The sequence below is a fragment of the Lepus europaeus genome, chromosome 19 (genome assembly GCF_033115175.1).
Source record: "Lepus europaeus isolate LE1 chromosome 19, mLepTim1.pri, whole genome shotgun sequence".
NCBI lineage: Eukaryota > Metazoa > Chordata > Mammalia > Lagomorpha > Leporidae > Lepus > Lepus europaeus.
Window position 1 is genome coordinate 66,384,685 of NC_084845.1, and position 20,482 is coordinate 66,405,166.

Here is a 20,482-nt window from a genome sequence, read left to right on the forward strand (position 1 = left end):
TCTCCTGGCCAGTGTTTTTATGTGGGCCTTTCCAAGCCTTTAAAATTTTACTTTTTAAGTTCTTTGGAATTTTATTTTTCACTCGTAGGTAATACACAACCATGATACAAAATTTAGAGTCCAAAAGGGTTTGGAGTGACAAGCAGCCTCCTCCCCTTCCCTAGTTTTGCGTAGAACCTGCCATTGTCACCATAGCCTGGTCCCCTTCCAGAACTTTCTACCACACACAAGCACAGAGGTGCCTTTTTGTTTACACAAATGGTGCGTGCTACATTCGCCATAGGCACTTTGCTTATCTTGGGTATCGCTTTATAAGACTAGAATTAGAATTTCCTTGTTATTTTTATCCTTTTTTTTTTTTTTAAAGATTTATTTGTTTACTTGAGAGACAGATACAGAGAGAGGGAGACAGAGAGAAAGGCCTTTCATTTGCTGGTTACTCCCCAAATAACTGTAACAGCTGGAGCTGGGCCAATCCTAAGCCAGGAGCCAGGAGCAGCTTCTTTAAGATCTCTCATGTGGGTACAGGGCCATCCTCCACTGCTTTCCTAGGCCCTCAACAGGGAGCTGGATCAGAAGTGGTGCAGCCAGGACTTGAACCAGTGCCAATATGGGATGCTGGTGCCACAGGCAGATGTTTAACTACTAGTCCACAACACCAGCCCATATTTTTATTATTTTAGGATTTATTTAGGTGCTGGCACTGTGGCACAGCAGATTAAACCCCCAGCTTGCAGCACTGGCATCCCATATGGGCATTGATCCCAGTCTGGGTTGCTCCCCTTCCGATCCAGCTCCCTGCTAACCTACCTGGGAAAGTGGTAGAGGATGGCTCAAGTCCTTGGGCTCCTGCACCCATGTGGGAGACCCGGAAGAAACTCCTGGCTCCTGTCTTCAGATCAACTCAGCTCTGGCCGTTGCAGTCATTTGGAGAATGAACCAGAGGATGGAAGACCTTTCTCTTTCAGTCTCTACCTCTCTATGTAATTCTTCCATCCAATGGTTCACTCCCCAAATGGCTTCAGGGCCAGGCCAAAGGAACTGGGAATTCCATCCAGGTCTCCGATGTGAGTGGCAGAGGCCCAAGCACTTGGTCCATCATCCACTGCCTTCCTAGGTGCATTAGCAGGGAGCTGGATTGGAAATGGAGCAGCTAGGACTTGAATGAGGGCTCATGTGGGGTGCTGGTGTCGCTGATCTCCTAGCCTGCTGTGCTACAAAGCACCAAGCTTTGTTATTTTATTTTTTTTAGGATTGCAGGGAGGGCTCATCTTTATTTACATACTTTTCATAACAATGGGTAACTATAACAGATTAGTTAGAATAAAGGAACAAAAATAAAAGATATTGAACAGCAATATTAAATCCAATAATATTTCTACTGTTATTTTTAGTAGCTGTTGACTTTGACCTCATTTATTTAGCCAGGGTTCTACTGATTATTCAAGTATAGTTTTATTGTAGTTAAAAAGACAAAAGGCAAAACTTTAAGAAACTCTGTTGGACTACAGTGTGGTGAATCACTGTAATCCTCTTAGGGTCCATTAAAGTCTACAAAATCGTGACCTTGAACTTCAGGAGTTGAAGGGCGAAGTGAGAGAAGTAGAATCTTCTGGGTCTTCACACAGCCCTGGGCTCAACTGTGCAGCACCATCCTTCAGTTTCCAAGCACAAATCAGAAGGGAAAAGATGTAAGGGGTCTTCAAAAGCTTTGTGGAAAATGGAATTGAAAGTTTGTTTTTGTGCAAAAAAATTTGAAATGTGTGCATACTGAGTAAGGATCTTCAAAAGGTTCCTGGAAAGTGGGTATTACGAAAAAGTACATAGATTTCTTTCTTTCTTTCTTTCTTTCTTTCTTTCTTTCTTTCTTTCTTTCTTTCTTTTTTTTTTTTGGTAGCAAAATAAGCTTACCTTTTAATCCCATGTTCCTGCTAACTTTTTGAAGTACTGTGAGGTGCTGAATACAAATGGAAAAACCTTTCTGGAGCTAGCTGGAAAGCCTTCCCAGCTGCCTCTGGGTGCCTGGGCACTTAGGCGGCTTCTGGCACAGCCCACAGGGGCTGGGTAAGCCCCTCCTTCAGAGCACACAGGCTCACAAGCAGCGGGAAATCCAGTCCCAGTGGACACCAAGCCCCTTTGCCTAGAGACATCTGCACTAGGGGTGGCAGATCTCCAGAGCTCCCCTTGGCCACTGGCAAAATCACAAAATAGAAATCGCTGCCCAGAACGCAGGGCCTGCTGGCGCTTCCTTAGTCCAGGCACGTCCAGCACGGTAAAGCCAGTGGTCAAGCTTGTGCCTGCCGCCACCCTCCCCCTCCTGCACGCCGTCCTCTGAGCATCCTCCCCAGGATCCCTGGATCCTGCTCTCTCCGATGGCCTTGGGGATCCCAGCGTTCCCTGACTCATCTTTTTTCCTGCGGAGCTGCCTGGCCCTATTGCTCACGACCTCAGTGGAAGTTGCTGTTCTGAGCAGTTTGCCAGATGCCAACACAGTGCGGTTTCACAGCCTTACGGGGACTTGGGTGCTGTTCGTAGGAGGGCACTTGGATGCATTAGTTTGGAGGGCAATCTGGCACTGTCTGTTAACATTCAACACGCACACAGCCTGTGACGCAGTGTTTCCACAGCTAGGGATCTCGCCTCTAAAAATAATCCCAGGCATTTGTCAAGACAGATGCCCAAGAGGCAGGCATTTGGGCAGCGATCCCAGTGCCACCGGGGATGCCTGCATCCCTCCGCAGAGTGCCTGGGTTTGAGTCCCGGGTCCTCTTCTGAGTCCAGCTTCCTGCTAGTGTACACACCTGGGAAGCTCAGGTGACGGCTCCAGTAGTTGGGTCCCTGTAACCCACTGTGTTAGACCTGGATTGAGGTTTAAGCTCCTGACTTCAGCCTGACCCAGACCTGGCCATTGTGAGTCTTTGGGCAATGAACCAGCCTTTCAGACAAATAAAAACATTTTTAGAAAGATACATGCTCAAGAATGAACACTGTAGAGTGAGATGTAACGAAGGCAAATGCGAAGCAACCTAAATGTCCATCAGTAAGGAACTGGTTCAATAGATCTTAGATACTTTCTTTTTTTTTTTTTTTTTAGAAAAATTTTATTTAATATAAATTTCGAAAGTACAACTTTTGGATTATAGCGGTTTTTCCCCCCATAACCACCCTCCCATCTACAAACCATCCCATCTCCTACCCCCTCTCCCATCCCATTCTTTATTAAGATTCATTTTTGGCCAGCGCCATGGCTTAACAGACTAATCCTCCACCTTGTGGCGCCAGCACACCAGGTTCTAGTCCAGGTTGGGGTGCCGGATTCTATCCTGGTTGCCCCTCTTCCAGGCCAGCTCTCTGCTCTGGCCTGGGAAGGCAGTGGAGGATGGCCCAAGTCCTTGGGCCCTGCACCCGCATGGGAGACCAGGAGAAGCGCCTGGCTCCTGGCTTCGGATCAGCACGGTGCGCTGGCCACAGCGGCCATTGGAAGGTGAACCAATGGCAAAAAGGAAGACCTTTCTCTCTGTCTCTCTCTCTCTCACTATCCACTCTGCCTGTCAAAAAAAAAATTCATTTTTAATTAGATTTTAAATACTTTCTAACAGGATATGTTGTAGTCATTGAAAGAGTAACATACTGACTTGGGAAGATGTCCAGGATATATTTGTAAGTGACAAGGAAGTTCAGATGTAGACCAATGTGTTTAATATGACCATAATTTTATAAATAATATATATTTCACACATAGGCATGTCTATGCAAGCATTTTAAAAGGCAGAATAAATGTTTCCTTATACGGAATAGAATTATTGAATTAAAGGGAAGTACCTTTCTTAATCTACAGAACATTTTACAGATTTAGTTAAAGAGAGAGCATGTGTGGGGCTGGCATTGTGGCACTGTAGGTTAAGCCACTGTCTGTGTTGCCAGCATCCTGTATGGGTGCTAGTTCAAGTCCTGGCTGCTCCTTTTCAGATCTAGCTCCCTGATACTGTGCCTGGGAAAAGCAGCAGAGGATGGCCCAAGTCCTTGAACCCCTGTCACCTACATGGGAGACCCAGATGGAGTTCCAGGCTCCTGCCTTCGGCCTGTCTCAGCCGTGGCCATTGTGGCCATTTGGGAAGTGAACCAACCAATGGGAGATCAGTTCTCTCTCTCCCCTGCTGCCCGCCTCTGTCTTTCCCTTTCCCTTTCTCTTTCAGTGACTCTGCCTTTGAAAAGTAAAACAAAACAAAACTTCCAGTGGTGGTTCACTCCCCAAATGGCCCCAGTGGCCTGGGCTGGGGCAGTATGAAGCCAGGAACCCAGAATGCCATCCTTTTCTCCCTGTGGGTGGCAGGGCCAAAGTACTTGGGTCATCTTCTACTGCCTTTCCAGGCATAGTAGCAGGAATCTGGGTCATTAACCGAGCAGCCAGGATTTGAACCAACACTCCAACGTGGGCTGTAGTGCTGCCAGCAGCCGCTTAACCTGCTACACCACGACACCTCCCCATCCCCCCATAAAACTTTTATAAATTGCAGTAATGGTTATTTTTATGACTTGTAAGATTTGTGTTTTTTGAAGCCTCTGTGTGTCCCCAGTGGTGAGCGGCAGTAGGGGAGGGTAAGCAGTCTTGTGTTTTCTCCCATTTGGGTGACCTGGCTGTTGCTGCTATGTGCATCAGGTCAGCCCCATGAAATTTAATGTGAAGGGGCTAGGGTTAAACAGATTTTCTTTTACCCTCTCTCTGGCTCAACTTCTGCAGTAGGAACTTCAAACTCTTAACCCCAGGAGGCTACGTGGGTGGGAGGCCAGGCTGCCGAGAGCTTCAGCACAGAGTGGCTGGGTACCTGGGCGGCTGCTGCCCTGCTCCTGGGAAGGCTGGCAGAAACAACAAGGGAATCCCAAGGCCCAAGCAAACTGGGGACTCACCTTCCCGGCACTGGTACTGCACCCACAGGTAGCTGCCCCGAGTCGGGCACAGGTCTCCGAAGTAGCTCCCATCTGCTGCCACCTGGCACGCCTGCAGTCCCTGGCACTGGCCTGGAGAGCCCCACACCAGGGGAAGCAGGAGCGATGTGCAGGACAAAAGAAGACACGTTTAGCAGAGCTGCTCAGGGACGAGCCCTCCCTCATTTGTCCACTGTCCACCCACCACCAAGGACCAGGCTCTGGACTAGGCAGTAAGGGGATGGGGAAGTGGGACTTCTGCCCTCAGTAGCTCCGGGTCTAGCACTTGGTCCTCCAGCCACAGCATGCACCAGCTCCCCTGGAGGGCTTGTGAAGACGCAGGGCTCCACACGCACCTCAGCGGGGCTGGTCCAGTTCAGTGGGTGCAAGCAGCAGCCGAGAGCCTGTCTCTCAATCTTCCAGAGACCCCACTTTGAGAACCACGGGCACAGAGCATCCACTCAAATGACTGCAGGGGAAACCTGCACCCTCCGAACCAGCAAAAGGGGGCAAGCGGAGGAATCCTGCATCTCTCAAGGCTGCCAGGTGCCCCCAGCAGGGAGGAACGTGGAGACCCAGAGGCTTCAGAGCCACCCAACCCCCTCCCTCTACCCGTCTGCTGTGAAGGCGCCCAGGGAAGTGGCCTCAGAGCATCCTCATGGCTCTGCCCACAGCACCTGGACATCATGGTCTCTATTCTCCTTCACCTCTCAGCAAACCAGACTTCCTCTTGGATCAATTTCAATGTTCCTGTGTGGCTGCTTAGCCAGACAAGGCCTCCACCCCACCCCTGAAAACCTCCAGGACTAGATTCCTCCCCACCGTCTCTGTTCCCTACTTCCTGTTATTACGCAGATGCTGGTAATTCCACAGTTTTCGCCTCCTCTCCAGCTCACTCTGGAGTTCCTACCTGTCCGATTGTTTATCTGCCATAGATATCACTGGGTGCCCCAGGTTCCTTGTGCTCTAAACTGAGGTCTTGCTTTCTGATCTGAGCTACATTTTGTCCCTCCCAAAAGATATGTTGAAATCCTACCGGGTACCTGTGAGCATGCCTTACTTGGAAATAGGATCTTTGCAGGTGACATCAAGTTAAGATGAGGTCATTAATCCAGCCTGATAGGTGTCAGGTGGAGCAGAGATACCAGCGCTGCATCCACAACCCTGGGGCACTGAGCTGGCCAACCCTAGGAGCTCGAGGAGGCAAGGGAAGGTTCTCTGACCATGCCCCCCTGCATCTTGGACTCTGGCCTCCCAGACTGTGAGAGAAGGCTGTTTTGTTGTGTAAAGCACCCAGCTCACAGGGCTGTATCACGGCAGCCTTGGGACACTCGTGTGCCCTCCACCCCGGTAGCTGCTCTTGCTCTGCCGCTGCTGTCTCAGCACCTGCACCTCCTGCACCCTCCCCAGTCACTGAGTCCGACCAGCCTTCCTCTGCCTCTGGAACCCTCCCACTTCTCTCCACCACTGCACCACTAGTGTCTCCCACCTGGGTCCCGGATGCCAGCCTCCCAGTTGTCTTTCAGCCCCAGGCTGGACTCATAGCAGCCTGAGTATGGCCAGGTCTCTCTCATGCTCAAACCCTCCAGTTACTTAGGATAAAGTCCAGGTCACGGGGACCTTCCCTTGCTCCATGGGCAAAGGAGCCGCTCCGAGTGCTGGGCTGTTTCCCTCTCCTCCAGGCTCTTTCTCACCTTGGGGACTTTGCACAGGTCCTTCCTGCTTTCCGGAACACCTCTGTGCTTTCCCTGGTTGCCTCCTCACTCCCCTCTCGGAGAAGTTGGCCACCGTGGGATCATCAGCCCATGCTCTACTCGGCCCTGCAAGGACTTGGGTTCCTCAAGCTCCCTTGTCCCCTGGCTCTCAGGTAGGCACTGGCAGAAGACAGGAGGGCAGTGTGCTGCTTTCCAATCACTGCTGTAACCCACAACCACACACTCAGGGACCTAAAAGCAGTGTGGATATATAATCTCACAGCTCTGGAGGTCAGGAGTCTGGCTGGGTTGGACCGGGCTCTGCTCAGGGTACCCCAGGGCTGGAGTCAGGCAGTTGGCAGGGCTGCCCTCCTTCCTGGAGACTTCAGAGAAGAATCTGCCTCCCATCTCATTCCCATTATTGGCAGAATTCAGCTCTCAGCTCCTTGCCTGTGGCCCCTGCGTGTCAGAGTCAGCGCATGGAACCTGTCTCACCCTGGCAATCTCTCTGACTTCCCTCCCACATCTCTTCTGCTTTTAGCCAGAGAAAGTTTTCTGTCTCTAAGAGATCGTATGTTTAGATTGTGCTCAGACGGATAATCCCAGATAATCTCCCTATTCTAAAGCCAGCTGACTGGCATCCTCCGTTACACCTGCAGGGTGCCTTGCACCATGGGAGTTAATACAGGGGCGTGGCATCTCATCACACCCCTGGGCTAGGGATTAGGGGGAGGAAGCTTGGATGCCATAGGCCTGCCCACCCCTACAGGAAGAGGTGGATGCCACATATGCCCTCATCTTGTCTCTCCCAGCAGCTCCTCTGTAGCTCCAGCTGCCTCTGGGCAGGCCCCCCACCTTGTTCCTGTCTCCCACAGGACAACCTCTGCCATGGTTCTGGCACCCACTGAATGGCTCTGACTTCTGGTTTTGATATGATCGTCTCCTCTTGTGCTTAGGGGTGTGGTGACTTCCTATCACTGCTCGTCTTGGGGCTGCAGCTGCACCCCTTATTTTTCTCAGCTCTTCCCAGACGTGGGAAACCAATCCCCTGCCTTAAATTCTCTCTGTTGAAAGACTTAGTGTTGTTTCCTGATTGTGTATTCCTACTAAGTGCTCCATAGCACTAGCCTATAATCTCCAAAATGGTGGAAGAGTTTAAAACAATCTCACGGGTGCATCTCCAGCCCAGCACAGAACTCTGCCCTGCACACAGTAGGTGCAATATTAGTTTTGCACGGTGAAGTTGTAGTTCTGACTCCCCTCCGGTGTCGGATGGAGTCACAAGGCCCAGCACACTGTTGGTGCTCAATCAATGTCTGTTGGCCGACTGAATGAATGAGTGGTCCCAGGGTTCCACTCCCACATATGCTCCTCTGATCCCACCCAGTGGGGGCAGGGCTCCCCTCTGTGTGCTCTCTGGGGCTGTGGCTGCCATGGCTCTGACACCTGAAGCTGAGCCTTACAGCCCCAGCACTCCTCAGTGATGGAGACTCAGCCGGCCCAGGATCCAGACTTGTCCAGCCCAGGCCCTCCTTCCTCCATGGCCACAGCTTAGGGTCACAGGAGCCCTGGGGAGAGTGGGAAAGAACAGCCAGCTGATGCCTCATGCATGCTTCCAGGGAGCCAGGGCAACATGTGCAAGATGAGACATGCTTCCCCAAGTGGGGGAGGCAGATAGAAGGTTCTGGAGTACTAGACACTCCTCCCTGAAGAGTCAGAGGGCAGAGGCTGAGCCTGCAAGGAGAAATCCCAAAAGCCCTGTGTGGGAGGCTGGGCCCAGACTGCTATGTCCTTGTTTAGCTGAGAAGCTGTGCACCACCCTTCCCAGAACCCTGCAGGCTGGACAGTGGTCACTGTCGCCAAGGGGAGAGGACTCTCCAGTGTCCAGGATGATGGGAGTCTCAGAGGGCTGTGCACTTCCTAGGAGAGTGCAGGGACCCCCTCCTCCACCCCTTGAAAGTAAATCCTGCACTCTGGGCTTGGGGGGCAGATTTGACCTGATTTAGAAAAACAAGCCCTGGAGAGAGTCTTCGCCCGTGAACAGGAGCTGCCACCGGCACTGTCTGCCTCAGCATCACTCAGACAGCAGGCACTGGGGAACAACTCATCCGTCTCCCACCGGGAGAGGACACAAATGACTGTGCAGGCATACAATAGGCCAAACCAGTGAATCGGAACAGCGCGTGTCAAGACGGATAATACGTCTCAAAAATATCATGCAGAGCAAAGCACAGAAACCAACAGCAAAACAGAGAGAAAAAAAAACCACACTGCAGAATGACACACACGTGCCGTTTTCATCCACGTGAAAACCCTGCAAAGCAGCACATGTGATGCTAGGGCTGTGCACAGAAATAGGGCAGCATCAGAAAGCGGGGCACACGACCCGCGGACGCTGCATCCCTGACAGGCACAGGACCCCAAGGGGCTGCGCTGGAGCCTCGTCACGGATTCACTTTTTTTTTTTTTTTTGACAGGCAGAGTGGACAGTGAGAGAGAGAGAGACAGGTCTTCCTTTTTGCCATTGGTTCACCCTCCAATGGCCGCCGCGTCCGGTGCACCATGCTGATCCGAAGCCAGGAGCCAGGTGCTTCTCCTGATCTCCCATGCGGGTGCAGGGCCCAAGCATTTGGGCCATCCTCCACTGCACTCCCGGGCCACAGCAGAGAGCTGGCCTGGAAGAGGGGCAACCGGGACAGAATCCGGTGCCCCGACCGGGACTAGAACCCGGTGTGCTGGCGCCGCAAGGCAGAGGATTAGCCTAGTGAGCCGCGGCGCCGGTCACAGGTTCACTTTTAAAATGAGGGACCTTTAAGCGAACGCTGTGTAATGTTGAGACTGGATAGAGTTAAGCAATGGGTCCATGGGTCCATGCAGTATTTTTATTCCTGTCTCTAGGTTTGAAATATTTCATAATTTTAAGAAAAAATTCAAAGCAATGTTTCCTACACCCTAGTAGGGTGGGGAGCTGAAGGCCCCCTACCCAGGGTGGGTTTGATGCTGGCTGGTGGGGTAGGCTCAGCCTCTTGGATCCCTGTGTGCTGCTGTGGGCAGAGCCAGGCCAACTTCCCTGCAGGCTGGAGCACTGAGGTCAGACCTGACGATGGTGAGGGCCTTCCAGAACACTCTGCTGGGCCCAGCACTCCCACACCGACCTCTCGTCCCAGCCCGAGCCGCGGAGCCCTGGGGCCCACCTGCCACCTCGTCCTTGACGCTGAGCCAGGTGCATTCCTCTTCGAGAGGCGAGGGCCGCCTGGTGTTCCGAGTGCAGTAGTGCGGGGTCTGGCGCCCGTAGAGGGCCGCCTGAATCTGGATGACCTCCCCGGAACCACAGTGCAGGGTGGCATTGAGGCCCTCACAGGCCAGGTGCCAGCCGACCCCTGTGCACAAGGGAAGGCGACACCTTAGGGGGCTCACGGGTACAGCTGGGCAGGTGCCCCACTGGCAGGAAGCAGAGTGGCCATAGGTTTCAGGGTTGTGAGATGCAAGAACGTGGCAGGGAAGAGGGGATGGGAACCAGAGAGAGAGAGGGAGGAGAAGGGGAGGAGGAGAGGGAGGGAAAGAGAGGGAGAGGGGAAGAGGGAGAGAGGGAGAGACAGAGAGACAGCATCACGTGGTCGGGGAGAGACACATAGACTGAGCAAGAAACGGAGACGTGAACAGAGTCACAGATAGAGGGAGGGGAGGGAGACAGACATGGACAGAGAGCCATGCAGGGGGAGAGAGAGAGACTGAAAGAACCAGAAAGAGGGAGGAAAGATCAAGAGAAAATGGAAAGAGAGGGAGAGGGACAGAAAGGGAAAGTGATGGAGTGATGGAAACAGAAAAAGGCGAGAGGCAGAGTGGGGGAGGTGGGGCAGGTAGGCAGGCAGGGAGAGGAGGCCCTGAGATGGGCCGGCTCACCAAACTCGCAGATGAAGGCGAAGGCCTGTGTACAGTCCCCCGAGGCAGCCCACTGGGAATCAGGGCCTCTCCCGATGTAGCCGCAGGTGTTGGGGGCAGGTGCTGCATGTCCGCTGTGCCAGTTGCTGTAGCTCACATTCGAGGTGTCCAACCAGGTCCCTGGCCCTGGGATGGGAACACTCCCCCAGGACCTGGCAACTCTCTTTCTACCCCTTTTATAGAAACGTGAGGCTTGGCTCAGCTCTGCCCCCAGTGTGCACTAGGTGCTTAACCAGTGTTGAGGGGCTGAAGGCCTCTCTCTTGCACACCAGCGAAGGAGCCCTTCCTACCATTGTCTTTAAATGCCCAAATATGAAGACTGGGACCCCAAGTCAGAGAGCCCTAGAGGGTGTCTGGATTAAAGAGATGACCCTTCCAACTGTGTCCACGCAGAACCAGAACCAGAAATGGGTCATGGGCTCTTGGAAGGCCTCCACCCATGAACAGGGGTCTTTGTCACACACAAGTGGGGAGCTGAGATGCGAGCAGCTCCCCTTGCTTCAGGCCCCTTCAGACCCCCGAAAGCCCAGGACGTCACTTTTGAAGAGGTGGAGAGAGTGTGCGCACGTGCCTGTGTGTGCAGCATTTCAGGGGCAGCAGGGAGCTGGAAGACACCTGACATACAAATGCATGGTTGGGACTGGAAAAATAATTCGTACTTTTTTTTACAAGAAGAAATTTATGCAAATGTTTTTAAAAATTCAAATGGTGCAAAAGTGTATAGAATGGAAACCTCCTCTGAATTCTCTCAAACTTTAAGCTGTTCCCCTTCTGCTGTATTTTCTGTAAATTGCTCCAGGCTGACTTTTATGCACATACCAGCATTTTGAAAAATTTTTTTTGGTTTATTTTCATCTACTTGAAAGAACGAAAGAGAGGCAGGGATCATTCATCTGTTAGTTCACTCCCCACATGCCCACAATAGCCAGGGTTGATCCAGGCCAAAGGTATGAGCCAGAAACTCCATCTGGATGTCCCACATGTGTGGCAGGGGCCCAGGCAGTTGGGCCATCTTCTGCTGCCTCCCAGAATACCTTAGCAGGGAGCTGGATCAGAAGTGGAGGATCTGGGGCTCAAGTCAGAATTGCAACATAGGACATGGGCATCCAAAGTGGCCACTTAACCCGTGGCACCACAACAGTTGCCCTCCATATACCAGTATTTATGACTGCCCGAAATCTATTAACACAAATGCTTTGTTAATTGAGTACTATTCTGGCTCTTGCTTCTTAAAAACCATTAAATATCAAAGGCTTCTATATATCAGCCAGCTTAGACCTGCCTCGTTTTCTGTAACGGCTGCACAGCATCCAAGGGGAGGTGTTGATAGACCGAAATCCTTTAGCTGTGCACAGGCAGATGCTCCATATGCCAAAATTTGATGCTGTCACCTCAACTAGTCTGGAAAGCGTTCAACAGACATTGCTTGAAGAGGCATCATAAGAATTCAAATTCCCTTGGCTGTGAGCTGCCTTAAATGTGCTTCCCCAAATGCCTGTTCATTAAGACATCCCCATCCACTCTGGCAGATTTCTGTGGAGCTCAGTTCACACCGAGCTACTCATTTCTGAAACCTGGTAGCTTCTACAGGGACAGTGAGAACCCCTGGGACCACTGTGACATGGCAAGTGTCAGGCTGGAGAATTGTTCTCAGTGGACCCAATGTTTCACTGCACTTCCCTAGCTACCTCACCTTGAGCAAGCCGGCTCCTCTCTGCATTTTCCTCATCCGCAAAATAAGAGTGGCCGTGCCTAGCTTGTGGGGTCGGCATGAGAATTAAATACAAGTGCTGGCTGTTCTCCCTTGTGTGTAGACACCAGGGAAACAGAGGTGTGGATATGGTTCTGCCTTGGAGGGTTCACAGTCCACATGGGAGGAAAGAGCCTTGCATAAATGGAGGTATGGCTGGAGCCCCCTGGGTGCAGAAGGGCTCATCTGGCTGTGCTGGGTTGGGGGAAGAGGCAAGGGTAAGTCGGGGTTTCCAGGAAGATCATTAAAATGAGAGTGTCTAATGTCACTGGGGCTGCGCTAAGCACTTGATCTGCATTTATCTCCTAACAAGTGCAGAAAGACATGGGGACATGCTTTGGAAACAGCTTAGTCATGCTTTTATGAGACTCCGTTTTCTCATTGGTTGCTGTAAGGATGAACGCGATAATGGCCAGGAGGCACTCAGAATGGTGCCTGGTACTATTCCAGCAAGAATGAAAGAAATCCCAGCTGGTGTTATCATTAGGTCCTTGCAAAGCAATGGACAGTTCTAGAATGCCAGCTGTGTTCCAAGTTGTGTGCCAGGGATTGTACATGAATTATTTCATTTGATTCATAGACACACCCAAACGGAGATCATTACTGCCATGAGGATTGGGACACAGGAATTTGTTCCGTAGAGCTCTGGGTGAGAACTACACTCACAAGTTTCCCATAAATCATGCATGGCTGTCCCAGCACCTACCTTCTGAGGTCCCATTCTGCTCCAAGCTCCCTTTGAGTCCAATCCACCATTCCGTGTCCTGGGAGATATGCCTCTGTAGAAACCGCTGGGTGTCTTCATCGCGAATGAAGACCAGATGGCCTCCTTGGCCCTCACACCAGCTCTGGGCATCACGGAAGGTGTGTCCAAGTGATACAAACTCATAGCAAGCATCTCTGAAGGCCACCTGGCTCTTCGGGCAAATGCTGCCCTCCACTGGCTTAGCCACGGTGGCTCCAGACCTCAGGGAGAGCACCAAGAGTGCCAGCACCACTGCGTTCATCCTCGAACCACAGCTGGAGCCTCTGGAGGAAGCTTGCTCTCAGGTCCTCCATATACTGGTGACTTCACCCCTCCCCCATCCATCCATCCACCATCCATCCATCCATCCATCTGCCATTCATCTTCCTTTCTCTCTTTGCATCAAATAATAGCATCACCCTTTTGTTTAAGAAATGCAAGGCTCAGGGTGAATGTGTCTGTGTTTTTGCTTCACCCAGCTCTTTGTTCAGTGCCTGTTCCAAAGCCAATTCATTCTTGAATTGGTCTTCAGAAGTGAGATAAAGCTGCTTGTCTTCTGGTCAACTGTTAGCATCCGATAAAAAGTCCTTGCTGATTTTATATTATTACCCTGAGGCCGAAATGCTTTGTGAGAAGTCATCAGCATATGGGAAGGGTGTGATAAGACCAAACTGTCAGGAAAGTTAGAGTTATGGGATGCTGGAGCAGCTGAGTTCCACACATGTCCGGTCCTACACAATGGAGCTGGCAGCCATGGCCCATTGGTAATCATTCTGTCCCCAGCATGGCTGGAATCCTGGTGGACATCTGCTCCCCTCACTGATTCATCCCATTATCATTCATGCCTGCTGGGGAATAAAGGCTCCCTACAAAATTGATCTGATGTCATCATAAAAAGAAGCTTTCTTTCGAAACTCGGACCTGGCTATCTTTACCCAGTACCTAAACCTTCAGGTGGGTGTCCGTGGTCTGTGGTTCAAGTTCAGACTTTTAAGCTTTGTATGCAGGGCTCTGTGTAGTTTGACCCCTAAGAGTACTTCCAAGTAGATCCCCCATATTTGGGGGAACAGGCTGTCTCACTCCACGCATATGAGAGTGTAAACTGGCACAACCTCCATTGTGGGCAATGTGACAATATCTATCAGAATCAAAAGCACAAACTATAGGATATCAGTTGAACTTGTAGGAATTTTATTGACAGATACGTTAATAATCGCACAGAATGTCCTATGTACAAGGAAACTCATTGCAGAATTTCGTGATAAAACAACCTCAATGTCTGTTGGTAGGAACCTGGATGTGGCACAACCCACCTACACACAAAATAATCAGCAGATTCTTCCTCCACGAATTTGGAAGGATTGCTGAGACTCTCGCTGTTGTTAAAAGGACAAGACGTGATGTGTGGTCCAGTCCCATCTGCATAAAATGCATGCAAATACTGATTTGTGTGTGTATAATCTAGCCCATAAAGATCGTCCAAGAGAGTGGCAAGAGTGATTGGGAGAGGAACAAGGGAACTGGGAGACAGAGGAAGGAGGAAGACTTTAGTTTTTTGGGGCACCCTCACCTTTTGCACCTTTTCCCTTTTGTACCACGTGAACCTAATACCAGTTCAAAAATCATAAGTTATTATTGTTTTTTTAAATCTCAGGGTTCCATCACACACACCACCACCACCCCCCCGCCACAAGCTCAGTATCACAGCTCTTCCTGCTCCTCGTAACTCTTTCTGGGGGCCTTCCATCACCTCTCTGTGCCCTTGACCTTGTAGCCTTCTGCCAGGGACCTCCACTCGGTACCATGTGTGCCATCGATAAGAGCTCATTGACTAGAATTCAAGCAAAGGGTTTTATAGAACTCACACATGCCCACCTTAGGTCTTTATTTGCCTGTTTGAAAAATGTAGTTGTTCATGATAGATTTTAAAAGTAATTAAATTTGACTAGGCTACTTTAATGGTGGGAAAACATCCTTCTAACTGCTAGCACTACTGTTCCTCTTAAGAAAACTTTCTCTTTAGAGAAATACCTCTATAGCTCATTTGAATTGGGATGGGGCAGACACTTAAGAGCGTGTTTTATACAATTAAAGCCCAGAGCCGGATGAAAGGGCGCATGAGATGTTAGTATTTGGGGTACATGTTTGACACAGCAGTTAAGTCACCACCTGGGACACCCCCATCCCTGGTTTTAGTCCTGGCTCCATTTCTGATTCTAGCTTTTGCTGACTCACACCCTGGGAGACAGCAGGTCATGGCTCAAGTACTTGGGTCTCTAACATCAACGTGAGAGACCTGAATGGAGCCCTGGGCTCCTGGCTTCAGCCTGGCCCAGCCCTGGCTGTTGCAGGCATTTGGGAAGCAAACTAGTGGACAAAAGATTTCTTTATGTCTGTATCCCTATCTTTGTGCCTTTCAAATAAAATAAAAATAAAAAGTTTTTTAAAGAAGAAGTTAGCATGTATTTTGAGGTTTGATCTCACGCAGTGTGGGACCTTCATAAAAAGTGTCAGGTAAGGGCTGGTATGCTGTGGTGCATTGGGTCAAGTGTCATCTGCAGAGCCAGCTTCCCATATGAGCGCTGCTTCAAGGCCCAGCTGCTCCACTTCTGATCCAGCTCCCTGATAATGCGCCTGGGAAAGCAGTGGAAGACGGCCCAAGTACTTGGGCCCCTGCACCCATGTGGGAGACCTGGATGAAGCTCCTGGCTCTTGGTTTCGGCTTCATCCCGGCCCAGCCCCAACCATTTTAGCCATTTGAGGAGTGAACCAGCAGATGGAAGATCTCTGTCTCTCCCTCCCTCTCTGTAACTCTGCCTTTCGAATAAAGAAAGAAATACATGTGTGTGTGTGCGTGTGTGTGTGTGTGTGTGTGTATATATATATAAATATATGTATTTAAAAGTGTCAGGTAAATAATTTCCTGTGGCATCCTGTCTACTATCTGTTTTTTATTTTTTTAATTTTATTTATTTATGTGAGAGTTAGAGTTACAGACAGAGAGAGGGAAAGGTCTTCCATCTGCTGGTTCTCTGCCGCAATGGCCAGAGTTGAGCTGATCCGAAGCCAGGAGCCAGGAGATTCCTCCAGGTCTTACACGTGGGTGCAGGGGTTCAGGCACTTGAGCCATCTTCCACTGCTTTCCCAGGCCATAAGCAGAGAGCTGGCTTGGAAGAGGAGCAGCCGGGACATGAACTGGTGCCTATATGGGATGCTGGTGCCACAGATGGAGGCTTAGCCTAGTGTGCTACAGTGCTGGCCCTACCCTCTGTTGTTTTAATTTGTTGACTTCCTCTGACACACTCTTACTCACATGTGCACCCATTTCCCTACCAGAGCCCACTAATCTATTTTCTGTCTACGGATTTGTCTATTCTGGACACTTCCTATATGGGCAGAATCATACAACTGGCGGCCTTTCTGGGTCTGGCTTCTTCGGTTGTGCCAGTGTTTTCAAGGCTCACTCACACTGTAGCATGTACTTCACTCCTCTTTGTTGCCAAACATCCCGTCAGATGGACAGACCACATTTTATTTACCCATCATCTCTCGGCACTTGGGCTGTTTTGCTCCATGAGTTTCTTGTAGTGGGGAAAAACAGTATCTCAAGCTCTGTCTGCTCCACAGCTAGGTCACAGTAGGATTCAGCAACATTGGCCTGTCCAGCCCCGCTCCCTGGTCCCTGGGGCTGACCCCGTGGCCTCCGGCCTTTTCCTGGAAGTCCCTCTGAACCATCCAGAGTGCCCTTGTCTGACAGAGGAGAGCCTGGGCAGGACGCTGACTCACAGGCTGGGCAGAGCCAGGCTGTTATCTCAAGAGGCCAAACTTCTCCTGGCTTCCATTGGAAAGCCCCGTGGAAGAAGCACGTGGAGATAAGGTATCTCCTGGGTAAAGACTTAATTCATGTCCCTTGTGGGACGTGCTTGGAGACGTTTGATAATGAGAGCAAATCTGCAGGCCAAATTCCACTTTGGCATTCTTGTTCTGATACTGCAGACTGCTCCCCGAGAGAGTGTGTTCCCGGTGAGCTGACCCAGCTGGCCGAGCCGAGCCTCCCTGTGGGGTAGGCAGTGCGAGAGCAGAAAGGCAGCAAGTTCGGCTGAAATAAAGGGCCTGGGGCCCGTGGATGGAGCCACACAGGATATTGATACCCTGTGGCCCAGACGTTTCAGTCTGGGCCAGGCAGAAGCTGATGGAAACAAAGTTCAGTGCCAGGTGGCCATCTGGGAGGGGCTCCAGGGAACACTGGCAGGGAGGGGGCACATCGCTCTGCAGGAAATGCCGTCTCTACTGGTCTTACCCAGTCTTTTCCTCCTTTATGTGGGCAAGACGACCAAGTGAAAGCTCTGTGAACCCCGTCCCCCGTACACATTCGTGGGTCCTTCATGGGCTCGTGGGCAAGCAGACGGGCCTTCCCAGGCACAGTGGTTGGGTGTGTATTTAAGCAGATCATGTTGTGCCCACATTTGCACTTAGTGCACATGGTGAAACTTCTCCATGTCACCAGTGGGCTTTGGAATTGGCGTGGGAGTGGCTTAGCCTCCTGTTCCTGAATGGACATTTTCCAAACTATTCCCATGTTGTGTGGTTTTTACTTAATCTGTTTAACACTGCTGTGAGTGATTTTTGGTTTTTGAAAGATTTATTTGTTTAATTGAAAGGAAGATAGGGAGAGGGAGAGGGAGAGGGAAAGGGAGCGGTGTGTGTGTGGGGGAGATCTTCCATCTGCTGAGTCACTCCCCAAATGCCCACAACAGCTGGGGCTGAGTCAAGTTGAAGTCAGAAGCTAGGAACTGAACTGCATCCGGATCTCCTATATGGGTGGCAAAGACTCCAGGACTTGGGCCACCATTTGTTGCCTCCCAGGCATGTTAACAGGAAGCTGTATGGGAACGTGTAGAGTGTCTGAGACTCAAACTGGCACTCTGATACGGGATGCAGGTGTCCCCAGCAATGGTCTAACCCACTGTAGCACCCCACCTGCCCCTCTGAACATCTCACAAGTCCCCTTTTGCCCGGGCTGAATTATCTCTGGGGGATTATAGTAGACACTGCCAGGCCCCACCCCCAGCCCTCCTACTGACCGTGCTGGGCCTTTAAATGCAAGCTCCTATGGCTTTGCGTCACCCTCTGCAGATGTGCCACAGGAGGGAGTGCCCAGAAGTTAGCGCCTCTCAGGAGAAACTCAACCCTGCTTGGCCAATACCCTCCTCCCTCAAGACAGCTCAGGGCTGTTCACTCTGTCTTCTGGAGTGACCCAGTCATACAAGTCTTCAGCCGGTCTGCATGGTGTCTTGTCCGTATAGTCTTCTGTATCCCATCCTACGAGGGTTATGTATCATCTCATAATGTCCTTTTGTTATGCCATCATTCCTGTCTCCCTTGAGTCACTTTCGCATTCCCTGGCTGGCATTTCTTAGATTCACCTCCCCCAGAAACTTTTTGCTTTGAGGCCACAGGACGTGTGCATTGGGACTCTTGTTGCAACCACCGCTGATGTGCTCTGCTGAGTGGCCATCAGCCTGGTCGCACCTCCATACTCACACACGTGCTATTTCCTGCCCCGGGAATGCCTTCTCTCCTGTACTTGCTTATTGTGCGTTTGTGTTTTTGTGAATAGCTCGCGTATTACTTTCTTGGCTCCTCCAGGAGTTAACGGCCACACCGGCTGCAGCCTCACAGCAGTTTCGTCTCCCTCCATTGTGGCACCATGGAAAGGTAGCCATAAGCATTACAAAGAGAATAAGAGATGAGGCAAGAGGAAGCATAAGTACTCGGTTGTGAAAAATGCATCCCTTTCTAGACGTTTCTGTTCCCATTTCTAAATCGTTTGGCTTAGTGACTATCAGGGGGTCAGCTCAGCTCTGGCCGTCGTGGTCATTTGTGGAGTGAACTGGCAGCTGGAAGACCTCTCTCTCTCTCTCTCTCTCTCTCTCTCTCTCTGGCTCTACCTCTCTATCTCTGTCTTTCAAATAAATAAATAAATCTTTAAGAAGATTTATTTAGGGGCTGGTGCTGTGGCGTAGTGGGTAAAGCTGCCACCTGCAGTGCCATCATCCTATAAGGATGCCAGTTCTAGTCCCAGCTGCTCTACTTCTAATCCAGCTCTCTGCTATGGCCTGGGAAAGCAGTGGAAGATGGCCCAAGGCCTTGGGCTCCAGCACTCATGTGGGAGACCCGGAAGAAGCTCCTGGTTCCGGGCTTCAGATCAGCACAGCTCTGGCCATTGCAGCCATCTGGGAAGTGAACCAGTGGATGGAAGACCTCTCTCTGTCTCTACCTCTCTGTAACTCTGCCTTTCAAATAAATAAATCTTAAAAAAAAAAAAGAATATAAAGAAAAATAAGATACATTCTACTATCATGAAATTTATGTATTTATTTATTTGAAAGGCAGAGTTACAGAGATAGAGAGAGATCTTTCGTTCTGCTGGTTCACTCCCCAAATGGCCTCAACAGCAGGAACTGGGCCAGGTCCAAGCCAGGAGCCAGGAGCTTTCATCTGGGTCTCCCATGTGCGTGCAGGGTTGCAAGTGCTTGGGACGTCTTCCACTGCTTTCCCAGGTGCTTCAGCAGGAAGCTGGATTGGAAGTGGAGCAGCTGGGACTCAAACCAGCGCCCATATGGGATGCTCATATCCCAGGCGATGGCTTTACCCATTGCGCCACAGCACTGGCCTCTGTGGAGGAAACTTGAACTCTCCCAGCTCAGGCATTAGAAGACACTTGTTTTTCTGCCACGAAGGCCCCCTGTGTCTCAGCTTCATCACTTCCTCTGGGCCCTGATTGCGCGTTCGCCGTCTCTGCTAGACACTGGCCTGTGTGCTCGGAGCGCCGTGTGGTGTGGGTGCATCCACTGGGATGTTAGCAGTGGCACCCATGGTCTTTCACTGAGTGGTGACGTTTCCCCTGCAGGAGCCCCAGCGGGGCTTTCTGGCCACCGATGCTGCTCACTCTTGGCTGGGGTGGCTGTTCCCTCCTCCATACAGACTTTGCCCATCATCTTGAACCCTGTGAGCAGAGATTTCAACCTTATCTGCCCCACTTATCAGCTGGGCTAATTAGAGGCATCGTTTAGAAGTGAGTTTAATTGGAAAACTGCAAAGTAATTTAGATAGGATGACATTTTCTCCAAAAGGGAAATATTATCTTAGGCAATAACTTTGTCATTGGAGATAAAGAATTACAAAATAAGGCTGTTAGGTTTTTAAAGTTTTTTGTTTGTTTGTTTGTTTGTTTGTTTTTGACAGGCAGAGTTAGAGAGAGAGACAGAGAGAAAGGTCTTCCTTTTCTGTTGGTTCACTTCCCAAATGGCTGCTATGGCTGGCACACTGCGCTGATCCGAAGCCAGGAGCCAGGTGCTTCTCCTGCTCTCCCATGCGGGTGCAGGGCCCAAGCACTTGGGCCACCCTCCACTGCCTTCCCAG

The 20,482-nt window shown here is 50.7% G+C and overlaps 2 protein-coding genes across 2 annotated transcripts in view; one reads left to right on the top strand and one right to left on the bottom strand.

Moving 5' to 3' along the window:
* LOC133747744 (polycystin-1-like protein 2) overlaps positions 1–13,319 on the bottom strand; it is a 99,899-nt gene extending 86,580 nt beyond the window's left edge. Inside the window, exons 1-4 of the mRNA XM_062176041.1 lie at positions 13,019–13,319; positions 10,524–10,688; positions 9,815–10,000; positions 4,909–5,019 (exon numbers count right to left, since the gene is read on the bottom strand). Coding sequence (XP_062032025.1) covers positions 4,909–5,019; positions 9,815–10,000; positions 10,524–10,688; positions 13,019–13,319 — 763 coding nt within the window. The remainder of the gene's footprint in view (positions 1–4,908; positions 5,020–9,814; positions 10,001–10,523; positions 10,689–13,018) is intronic.
* The window catches only part of BCO1 (beta-carotene oxygenase 1), a 77,226-nt gene that overhangs the window by 18,767 nt on the left and 37,977 nt on the right, over positions 1–20,482 (top strand). The gene's annotated exons all lie outside the window — the stretch shown is intronic.